This window comes from Mus pahari, chromosome 22 (assembly GCF_900095145.1).
Source record: "Mus pahari chromosome 22, PAHARI_EIJ_v1.1, whole genome shotgun sequence".
Taxonomy (NCBI): domain Eukaryota; kingdom Metazoa; phylum Chordata; class Mammalia; order Rodentia; family Muridae; genus Mus; species Mus pahari.
In genome coordinates this window covers 27,023,406-27,035,672 of record NC_034611.1, presented here as the reverse complement: position 1 = coordinate 27,035,672, position 12,267 = coordinate 27,023,406, and the positions used below count along the sequence as shown (strand labels likewise).

Below are 12,267 nucleotides of genomic sequence, written 5' to 3'. Positions count from 1 at the left end.
CCTCACAGGTGGCCACCTTTCCTCTGGCGAGGAAGGTGCCCAAATTTCTGGAGCCTGAAACAGGATCTGTCCCAGAAGTTAGGTTGCTTCTGTCTGTCCCAAAGCTGTGTAGCTTCTGTGGTCCACACTCTCACCAGTGCAGACTGGAACCTAGGGAACTGGAGCAAAGATGGCTCTCTTACCAGCTCTCCTCTGGCAGAAAAGGTGCCTGATGACTGGAGCCAGAAATGGAGTCTGACCCAGCAGCTGTGTCACTACTTTAGGCTGCCCTCTCCCTGGCAGTGCACCAGAGCAAAAATGGCTCTCCTATTGATTCAGGCCTTGAGACCCCTCCCGGGATGATACCCCTCCTCGTGCGGGAAAGGTGCCCGATGACTGGAGTCAGAAATGGGATCTTTCCCAGAAGCTGTGTTGCTTCTGCAGGCTGACCCCCCCCCCCCTCGGCCCCGCACTGGAGCAAAGATCGACAACATTTTTTTCTTTTGAAAACCTGAATGAAAAACAATAGTGGAGAATAATCAATTGGGTTTTTGTTGAATTGAAGTATACAGATTCTGGTACCCTTGACCATCAGAAGGAATTTTAAAAATGTTTGAGACATTCTTATTCATTTAATTTTTAGTACACAATAGTATCATTTATATTTTACATATATAGCATTCAGTTTTGTTGCATTATTTCTCCTTAGGTAGTGTATTTTTCTGTCTGAAATTCATCTTTTAAAAATTTGTTCAACATACTGTATAGAACCAGAATTGCATTGGTTTATCTCTATTTCTTCATTACAATTTTATATAAATAAAAATTCCAGATTGAGAGTTATTCCACCTTAACTTTTTAATGATAGTCATATTTACAGAACAAAGTAGAAATACTATAAAAATGAAAAAAGTAAAATCAATTTGATGAAATTATTACAAATGCAAAAAGCACCAAAAGCCTTACAATTTCACAATTAATACTAAGGTTTTCAATGTCATTTGCTAATTAATCAAGGAAAAGTCCTTCATGATTTTTGAGGAGGCATGGATACCTTCTTGCATAATGGATTGTGATGTAATTTGGAATAATTGACTGATGACAACTAGAAATGCCAAGGAACATAAGGCATAACATGTCTGCTTGAAATTATTGGTAAAGGAGCAACAAGAAGAACAGGTTCATTGCTTACTTCACCGTATGAGTATTGAACACGGACCCAGCTTGTTCTTTATGTGTTCCTTTATTTGAAAGTCTTAACTTTGCAATCATTGTCACTCTCTGACCATGTCCTTATGTCCCTTTTAACTTCTCCTGGAGTTTCCATGTACTTGGTATTGCCTGTCCATATTCCAATCTGTTCTACACCCTTATTTCTATTCCTTCCACATTTATACATGTTAAATACTAATTGCATATTGCATATAAGTTTAACTTAAATTACTTTTCTATAAATAATGTATACATTCAGTAAATTTTATTTAAAGATTTTTATTTTATTTTTCCTTTAAAATACTTTTGCTATTTTTATTTAATGTTTTCATTTTATGTTTAAATAATTCAATATGAATAACTTCTTTTAAAAATAATGCTGATTTTCCTTCTTTCGTGTTCATTCATGTATATGTATTATCATGTTAATTAGTTACTTTAAGACTACTTGCTTCTGCTGGAAATTCCTTTCCTCCTAAAATTATACATGGGTTTAAATATTGTACATTCCTTAATTGTTACTAGGATTTTCATTAACCAGTCCGCTGTGAGTCTTGTTCAATATGAAAACTCTGCACATATCCACGTCTAAGGGCTAGATATTTTATTTTCTGGAAATTCTTCCAGGACTCACAGATAAAAGGAAAGTTTCTGTGTATTTAATGGATTAGTGGATATAGCTTTTCTTGTCTGCATTTTACAAGTCCAATGTTTATCAGAATTCCTAGACTTTTTGGATCAATTCAGGTGTCTCACCTTGCATGGTAATGAATCTTACATTCTGTTCTACATTCTAACAAGCTCCATGACCTCATCCCAGCTAAATAGCACTGTGGACCACTTTGGCCCCTGCAGGGATTCTCTGATTTAAATATTCTCTTTCTGTAGGGTTAGTATGTCATGCTCAATTATTTATTTCATCAAAAACAAAAAGAATCTGTCTTTCCCTGTATTTTAAATAGAATTGTGACTATTCTTCACCAAACCGTATCTTCAATAGAAGATTGTCACTTTTCATTCATATTTTCTATCATTTTTCCTAGGAAAGCATAACATAAATACTCGATGAGGATATGAATTTTTACCATAATGATTTTAATATTCTGGTAAAACATCCCCTGTTTAATATTTATCTGTCACATATTAAGTTAGATAACTCTACACACATACACACATATGAACGATTTATCCATGGCATAACACTATATTCATCTTATTTGTTATCACCAGCATACATGGCTATTAATAAAGGAGAAGTATACTGACTATTTGCACCCCTTCTTCCATCAAATAATTGTTCAATTCTACCTCTATGCCAAATATTTCCCTGGCACTTAAAGGAATGAATAAATAAAAGAAAGCAAGGTCTTTTCTCGTGGTATTTTCTTTATATTGCTGAGGAATAAAAGATGTTATGTGGAGGAAAGGGCACATTTGGAGATGCATGAATGGTCCAGGCAAAGATAAGGGGGTTCCTTCTTCCATGGTAGTGGAACTAGGACTCCAAAACTCTTGCTGACTCACCTAGACTGTTCACACAATTCTCACTGGTGTCCGTGTGAGTAGAAGTCAATGAGTAATGCTGAAGTCACTTGTTTCTCGGTCCTCTTCACAGGTGAAAAAGTGGGGTGTCTTTGGATCACTGAAAGGTGGACATGAAATGAATGAAAGTGACCGTTCAGTTGTGACAGATTATGACTGTGAAATCCTGAAAATACCTGCAAAGGAGTATGAGAAGTTAGAATTGGTATGCTTTGCACATCTATTATGCTTTTGAAGTTTAACTTGATTGTAGAGACTATGACTTGTAGTTTATTGGCTAAATGGCACTTTGTCTGCTTCTTTCAGTACTTGTTAGGAAAATCAGGGTCTCTGTGGGCATACATTATGAGCACTATTCCACTTTTTAAATGATTTTTAAATTCACTCATTCACTCTTTCAGGCAATAAGTAGTTTGTGTGTCACCAGCATTTCTGTTTGATGGGGACACAAATGATTGGATGGTCACAGAGTTACTGCTTTCAAGAGCTCAACGATCTGTACCAATCTTCCTTTAGAATATGTGACTAGTTGCTTTCTGTCAACTTGACACAGTAGCACTGGAAGAGGGATTTTAGTTGAGAAACTGCCTCCATCAGATGGACTTATGGGAATATCTCTGGGGCATTTTCTTGATTTCAAATTAAAGTAGGAAGACCCTGGTACACCTGTGCAATATAAGAAAGGTAGCTGATCCAAGTAGAGAATTAACCCCCAGCAGACAGCATTTGCCCAAGGTTTTATGTTCTGTTTCTGCCTCCGGGTTCTTGCCTCAAGCATCTATCCTGGCTTTTCTAGATGATGCACTGTATTGTGGGGGCTGAAATAACTGCTCTCATCCTCAAGTTGCTTTGGATTATTTAATGTATCACAACAGAGAAACAAACAAAGACAGAATGGTTGACATGCTAATTCAGAATTGCACAAACTTTCAAATTCAGTACTGGATGAAAAGACATTTAAACTTATTCTGAGCAACAAATACGGCTGCTTATGATATTTTATGTAAATTTGTATTTTTCTAGTCTAAACCAAAACTCTTCCTGCCCTGGCCCCCACACTTCTTTTAGAGGGTAGAAGAAACTTATCTAAACAATGAGGTTGGGAGGTTCCTTTATTCTTCTTGACAGATTCTAACGTAGGTCTAGGTCCTGCATGATACTTGAAGGTCCAGTACTCATGCTGAAAGATGAAGAACATTTCTCTTATTGATTACGATCTCAAAGAGTAAGACATTTCTTTTGATGTGGTGACCTTACAAACTTGTGACTATCTCAGATTTCAACATTTCCCCAAATACCGGATATTAGTATGTTTGAATTTCAGAATGTTTTGCTTAAAATATTTTTTCTTGTTTTGTTATTTTCCCTCGTTAAAATCAATTATACAGCTACACACATATGCACACACATGCACATGCACACACACACCATTTGAGCCTTGTTCATAATATCTTTAAAGTAAGTTAATATTTATAGGAATTTAAAGCATTATAGAACAGCTTGAGTATTTTGACAAACAAATCTGAATATTAGAATTATAATATAGCTATCGGTCATAGTGATAACCAAATGTTATTCAAACTTATACTGTGAAGTAGCCATACAGCTGTTACTTTTCTTTTTCTGACATTATTTTTGGGTAGTTTTTGTTAATTTTTAATTATCATATTTTGAAATCTGACAAGGGCATTCTTTTTACAGGAAAAAGTAAAACATGAAAATGCAAAAAAGTTGAAATTAATCCGCAAGTGTCCTTTTTATGAAACCTGGCCTACTTTATCCATATGGGAGCTAGTTTCAATTAGTAAATTCAAAACTTTTCCTCCAGGTCATGGTGAGTTTAATTCAATATTAGACTTGCTTCTCATGTAAAAGTCCACAATTCTATTTTCAATTCTTTATAGTTTTGATAAATTAAAGAATATAAGTAGTATATCTTTATATATGCATTATTTTACTTAGAGAATTATAAAGTATGATTTGGATATTTTAAAGCTTCTCTTTATATTTATTTGTTTATTTGTTTGTTTGTTTTGAGACAGGGTTTCTCTGTATAGCCCTGGCTGTCCTGGAACTCACTTTGTAGACCAGGCTGGCCTCAAACTCAGAAATCCACCTGCCTTTGCCTCCCGAGTGCTGGGATTAAAGGCATGCACCACCACGCCCGGCTCTCTTTATATTTAAAAATATAAACATGTTTTGTTTCAAGAGCAACTTCAGTCCAAGCCCGCATTCTACAGCTCTCCACATCTTCAACTCTAAACACTCATGTGGCTACACATTGAGAATTACAATAAGGGCCAACCTGCAAAGGATAAGGGCAGAAAGTCCATGTAGTTGCTATCTTCTTACTCACTTGGCTAGTTGTTCTTTTTTTTTTTTTAATTTTTTTTCTAATTTTTATTAGGTATTTACTTCATTTACATTTTAAATGCTATCCCCAAAGTTCCCTATACCCTACGCCCCCTCTCACCTAACCACCAACTCCCCTTTCTTGGCCCTGGCATTCCCCTCTATGGGGCATATAAAATTTGCAAGAACAGGGGCCTCTCTTCCCAATGATGGCTGACTAGGCCATCTTCTGCTACATATGCAGCTAGAGACATGAGCTCTGGGGGGTGCTGGTTAGTTCATGTTTCATATACTTCAATATCTGAAAGGTAATAACATTTGTTATACTATCTTCTGTGTTAGATACCTTGTTGTACTGAATAAGTAAAAATAAAACTCTGTTATTATATTGAATTAATTGACTTTAGAACTTGTCATTGGCAGTTTCTGACTATGTTCTTTTCTAGATATTCACAGCTTCCTACATTTTGGCCTCATACATGAAAGAACCTAATAACCATGCTTTCTTGCATTACTGGAAGTTTTTTCCTGGGTTCACTCTTTTTCAAAGTGTGTCTAATAACTAGCTTATTTTACTAGCCAAGCTGTATGTATCTGGTTTGGCACTTGACCTAGAGAACAACTGCAGTTTAAACCTCTGAAATACAGTCAGGATCTTGGCATCAGCATCTTATAGATCAAGCTTAATATACATTTAGTATCATTTTATCATGTACTAGTTTGATTCTGGACATTTAAATGTGTACAGCAGGTAATCAGCAATCTTGGTCCAGTGATTGTTAGGCTCTGGCAGAGCCTCTCAGGAGACAGCTATATCAGACTCCTGTCAGCATGCACTTCTTGTCATCAGCAATAGTGTCTGGTTTTTGTGAGTGTATATGGGATGAATCCCCAGGTGGGACAGTCTCTGGATGGCTTGTAGCTTATGGTCAATTTTCCCACTAGGCTTCACTCTTTTCTGGAATCGACTCATTTCCCTTTCTTTTTCAGTAGAAAAAAAATTACCTAGGATTGGCAAACTTTTTAAAAATTGTTGATGAATGGCTGTTATGGTGGCAGTGTTTTTGCAAAAACTATGATTTATTACTCTGTAAGCAAAATAATTAAACTCCATGCTGGTCAGTTCATGTAGGTTCTTTTAGCTCTTAGTACAATATTTTCAATGAATTAGTTTTGCTGATTGAATTTTAAGACCCCAAACATGCTCTCTGTTCCCAAATTTTCTACATAAAAATGATTTTGTTTGACTTTTTTGTTACAAATTTCTCTCATTAGAAGGAATTAGTAGAGAGTTCTGTCATTGTAATGCATTGCCTATTAAGAATTCTGAAAATCCACAAGTTTTAAACACAATAAAGGTAAATGAAACCCAAAATGGATTTGAGATGGTTGTAAGTAAAGTAGGCAGTTTCATGATGTTAAAGACATTAGGTAAAACGTGTCTGAAAGTCCATTTTTACCATGAAATCACCAGTAGTAAAAGAACTTGTAGAATGTATTGAATAACATACTTTCTTTCATTCATTATATTTAAATCTCATTATATAACTTTCTGCTTTATAAGATGATAAATCAAATGATCCCTCATAAATAAAATTAATCAAAACCTCCTAACATGTTAAAACTCTCTTTTCCTATGCATCCTGCTCTAAATATCACATTGGGGACCACATGCATATGAACTCTGCAGGTTACACTGTTGAGAGACTTCCTAACATCTTCATCTTGCTTGCCAAGGGATGAGAAATTTAGAGCTCTTCCTTGGAATCCTTCATGAAGATTTGGTTCCCAGTGATGGACTGAGATCCTCAACAGCATTTAAAGGGGACTGGCTAGCAGCTTTTTTAACTGGTGAGGAGCAAGCAGTTCTGAGGCTCAGCATTTGTACCACAAGTGAGGAAACTAAGCCACAGCAATGGGATTTCCTCCATAGCTGCTCTGCTTTCAGCAGACTTTTCCACTGTTGGATTTACTTAATTGCTGCTTTCTGCTGAAATCTAGTTTTGTACTATTCCTGATGCTTTCTAACACTGAAAAACAAACTGTTTTGTTTGTTTGTTTCTTTGTTTCCTTGCTTTAAAACCTTAAGGGAGTCTTCGTCTCTGCCTAAAAATCAAAAGCTGTGAGCTGGTTAACAATTTTATCAAAGGCAACTAAACTTTCATAAGGATTTGTCAGAATATTATCATTTGACGTTGGTTAATTAATATGTTTGCTGAACAATGACTAAGTGTGAAATGTTATGCTAGTTGGTTTATGTCAATAAAAAGCAATGTATTTCAAATCACTTAAAATCAAATATTTAAGTAACTACAAAGTATTCATTACTACAGAGCTTGTATTTTAATTTCAAAGATTTAGTAATTAAAAAAAACATATGGAGTGTAATTTAAAACTGATGTGGTGTGTTACAAATATCATCCATTAAAATGATGTTTAATAGGTCATACTATATTACCAACTGTGGCAAATATTAGTTGACTGCTTTCTGACATACAGTAAAATAAAAATGAAAGTGGGTATTTGTTTGTTTGTCTGTATTTGGAAAATACAAGATAGCAGTGACCTAGATTGGAAAAGTGACAGGTGTATTTGGCAGACCCGGCTGAAAATAGATGATAAAACAACCTGACTTAAGGGCTTGGGTATAACTCAGCTGTGGAGTGCTTGCATAGTACAAGTCTCCGAGGTTCTTCTCTGCTGCTGCCAAAAGAAGACTCAGTCAAAAAAAAAAAAAAAAAAAAAAAAAAAAACACACACAAGCAAGGGGCTTTTCCTATGCATTGAAATCCAGTGAATCTCCCAGATGCTCTTTTATTGTTGAGAATAGTTTTTGCTGTCCTTGATTTTTTAATATTCCAAATGAATTTGAGAATTGCTCTTTCGAACTCTATGAAGAATTTAGTTGGAATTTTGATGGGTATTGCATTGAATTTATAGATTGGTTTTGGCAGGATGGCCATTTTGACTATCTTAATCCTGTCAATCCATGAGCATGGAACATCTGGTGGAATCATTGTCCCTGAAGACCCGGAAATTAACCCACACAACTGTGGTCACTTGATCTTTGACAAAGAAGCTAAAACCATACAGTGGAAAAAAGACAGCATTTTCAACAAATGGTGCTGGTTCAACTGGAACATATAGAAGAATGCAAATTGATCAATTCTTTTTTTTTTTCAATTTTTTATTAGGTATTTACAGCATTTACATTTCAAATGCTACCCCCAAGGTCCCCTATACCCCCCTACACACCCACTCCCACTTCTTGGCCCTTGTGTTCCCCTGTACTGGGGCGTGTGAAGTTTGCAAGACCTAGGGGCCTCTCTTCCCAATGATGGCTGACTAGACCATCTTCTGCTACATATGCAGCTAGAGTCAAGAGCTCTGGGGGTACTGGTTAGTTCATATTGTTGTTCCACCTATAGGGTTGCAGACCCCTTAAGCTCCTTGGGTACTTTCTCTAGCTCCTCTATTGGGGGCATTGTGTTCCATCCAATAGCTGACTGTGAGTATCCACTTCTGTGTTTGCCAGGCACTGGCATAGCCTCACAAGAGGCCGCAATATCAGAGACCTTTCAGAAAATCTTGCTGGTGTATGCAATAGTGTCTGCGTTTAGTGGCTGATTATGGGATAGACCCCTGGGTGGGACAGTTTCTGGATGGTCTATCCTTTCCTCTCAGCTCCAAACTTTGTCTCTGTAACCCCTTCCATGGGTGTTTAGTTCCCAATTCTAAGAAGGGGCGAAGTATCCATATTTTGGTCTTCCTTCTTCTTGAGTTTCATATGTTTTACAAATTATATCTTGGGTATTCTAAGTTTCTGGGCTAATCTCCACTTATCAATGAGTGCATGTCATGTGACTTCTTTTGTGATTGGGTTACCTCTCTCAGGATGATATCCTCCAGATACATCCATTTGCTGAGGAATTTCATAAATTCATTGTTTTTAATAGCTGAGTAGTATTCCATTGTGTAAAGGTACCACATTTTCTGAACCCATTCCTCTGTTGAGGGACATCTGGGTTCTTTCCAGCTTCTGGCTATTATAAATGCAAATCAAAACTACCCTGAGATTCCACCTCATACCAGTCAGAATGGCTAAGATCAAAAACTCAGGTAACAGCTGATGCTGGTGAGGATATAGAGAAAGAGGAACACTCCTCCATTTTTGGTGGGATTGCAAGCTGGCACAACCACTCTGAAAATCATTCTGGAGGTTCTTCAGAAAATTGGACATAGTATTACCTGGGGACCCACCTATACCATTCCTGGGCATGTACCCAATAGCTGCTCCAGTGTATAACAAGGACACATGCTCCACCATGTTTATAGCTACCTTATTTATAATAGCCAAAAGATGAAAAGAACCCAGATATCCTTCAACAGAGGAATAGATACAGAAAATATGTTACATTTACACAATGGAATTCACCTAGCTATAGAAAAATAAAATAAAACAAAAAAACAGTGACTTCATGAAATTCTTAGGCAAATGGATGGAACTAGAAGATATCATCCTGTATATGTAAGTCCTTGGTCCTATGAGGGCTTGAGAGATGCCTCATTGTAGGGGAATGCCAGGTTGGGGAGGCAGCAGTGGGTGGGTGGTTGTTAGACCACCCTCATAGAAGCAGGTGGAAGGGGATGATATAGGGAAACTCCAGGGGGGAGAATGGAAAAGGGGATAACATTTGAAATGTAAATAAAGAAAATATATAATGAAAAGAAGAAATTCAATGAAAATACTATGTATATTTCAAATGTCCAATTCATATGATGGGGCCTTTTTTAATACATTTTACCAGAATGAAAAGTATTTTTATAACCAAAGAGACACAAAGAGATAAAACTCTTAGAGAAACAGACACACACACACACACACACACACACACACACACACACACACACATTAAGCATCAATGACAGTTGAAAGAATAGAGACACTGAAAAACCAAATGGTTAACAATTGTTTTATGTAAACCATAGGCACAAAAGGCAATGATGATTAATGTTTAAAAAATTTAACGACAAGCATTTAGCATATAACAAATCACATGTTTCTAGTACATCTTAACCCTATTGACCAGAAGTCTTCGCATGCAGGGATTTCAAAAACATTGTTTTATATTACCATTCCTATCATCATCATCATCCTCACTATTACAGGAAGAACATGTCACATAGTCCTGTCTGGAGTTAAGGTTACTTTTAGCCCAGGCCATCCTGAAGCTCAGGGTCCCTGCTTAGCCTCTCAAACACTAAGATCATGGGCATGTTCTAATATGCCTTTCTGTTTTGATTTTAAATGTCAAACATATCACATGGCTGCTAGACAGATGCAGGGCTGCAGCTGCCCAGGAACACACTCCAAACAGCAAGCATGTGGGCTTTGGAAACACAGGGTTCCACATGGAGGTGGGATGATCTTTTCTCTAATATTTCCTAGAAACATTTTGCTACATGTCACCTTTATCTGTGTGGTTTTTAAATCTAATCTATCATTTATAGGATCTTGAAAATTTCCTAAGCCCAAAACTGAAACTGAGTTTCCAGAAGGGCTGATGCATAGATATTTGAAATTTTTATTATGAATCTTGCATGTTATAAGTTCTAGAACTTAAAAAAAGAACCATGATTTTATTTTATTCTCTCCTCAGTTGCGTATTAAAATTCAAGTTGCTCTTTATGTTGACATCAGACAGGAACATGCTGTATTTATTTTCAGCTTTACTATGTAGCAGTACTTATTTATGGACTTATGATAACATTGCTCATTGAAGAATACAATTCAGGATCTGACCATCTTTATTACCTTATAAACATTCTTTGTCATTATTACTTAGGTATAATTTAGTGTTTTATGTCCTTTCTGTGGTACAATATTGTTTGTGAAGAATCTTTCTTTCCCTCTTTCTCTGTCCTTCCCTCTTTCCATTTATTTTTCTTTAAAAGTTCTCTGTGTGCTTAGGCTTGTCTGGAACTCATGATCCTCCTGCCTCAGCCTCTGTACTATTGTGATTTTTAAGGCAGGAGCCATCATGAACAACTACTTTCATTTTGTTCCTAAGAAGCACACATTGCTTTCCTTTTCTATTGTTTTAATTGTTTTTTTCCTTATGCTATGATGCAAGAAAACTGTTACTGGATCAGTACCTAGTAAGAGAAATGTCTGATGAATATTTAAAATTGAATACATTCAAAATATTCTGTGGAAATAATTTCTACTAGTATCATTATATAAGCCATAGAAACTTAGTCCTAACTTACTTTTGAGTTTGGTGCAGTTCAGTTGAGTGCAGTGGGCTCAGTTTGGAGCAGAGCAGTTGACTTCAGAGCAGTTGAGTTCCTGGAATTCAGAGGCAGTCTTTCCAAGTAGAATAATTCTTCAGAAGATAAGAGAAGTCAATTTGAATGGAAAGGACTTTGAGCCAGAACAACTGAGTTGAACCAGCCATCCAGAGTTCAGAAAGGGATAGAAATATTGAGTTTCCTTACCATTAAGTCTCAGAGGCGAAAATAAAAACCTGCTAGGGCTAGGTTAGTAGATTGAGGTTGGAAGCTAAAGCCTTCGAGGCTGGGGAGTCCAGAAGACTAGATTGGATGGAGGCAAGAAGCTTTCTGGCTTAGGCTGAGGAATAGTTAGAAAGGCTCTGAGATCAGTCCAAACCATGTATTCATAAATATTTGGTATGCCTCCCATCTCATCCCTTCATGTGAAGAAATAAAAGCAACATTTTAATTTGCACATATTATATTTATTGTTTCTTTTATTTATTCAATTCCTGTAAAGCATTTTATTGGAATTTTGATGGGGATGAAACTTTACATTGCTTTTTGTAGTATGGTCATTTTCACAATTTTGATCCTGCCAATCAGTGAACATGGTAGGTCTCTTCATCTTCTGATAGTTTCTATATATAATTTTTACAGTGTTGTTCAGTTTTCAATGTACTTTACTTCCTTAGTTAGATTTATTCATGATTTTCAAAAGACTATATTTAATGCTATTGTTTATTTAATGTTATTATTTATTATTTCCTTGATTTCCTTGTGGGTGTGTATGTCATTTCTAGGATGACTACTCTTTTGATGAGTGTATTTATAAACTGTAAGATTTTTCTTATGGACTATTAAGTATATATATATATATATATATATATATATATATATATATATATA

At 36.0% G+C, this 12,267-nt stretch overlaps 1 protein-coding gene across 1 annotated transcript in view; it reads left to right on the top strand.

Annotated features, from left to right (window-relative positions):
- Cnbd1 (cyclic nucleotide binding domain containing 1) overlaps positions 1 to 12,267 on the top strand; it is a 219,496-nt gene that overhangs the window by 193,020 nt on the left and 14,209 nt on the right. Inside the window, exons 7-8 of the mRNA XM_021221891.1 lie at positions 2,807 to 2,938; positions 4,435 to 4,567. Of these exons, the coding sequence (XP_021077550.1) occupies positions 2,807 to 2,938; positions 4,435 to 4,567 (265 nt within the window). The remainder of the gene's footprint in view (positions 1 to 2,806; positions 2,939 to 4,434; positions 4,568 to 12,267) is intronic.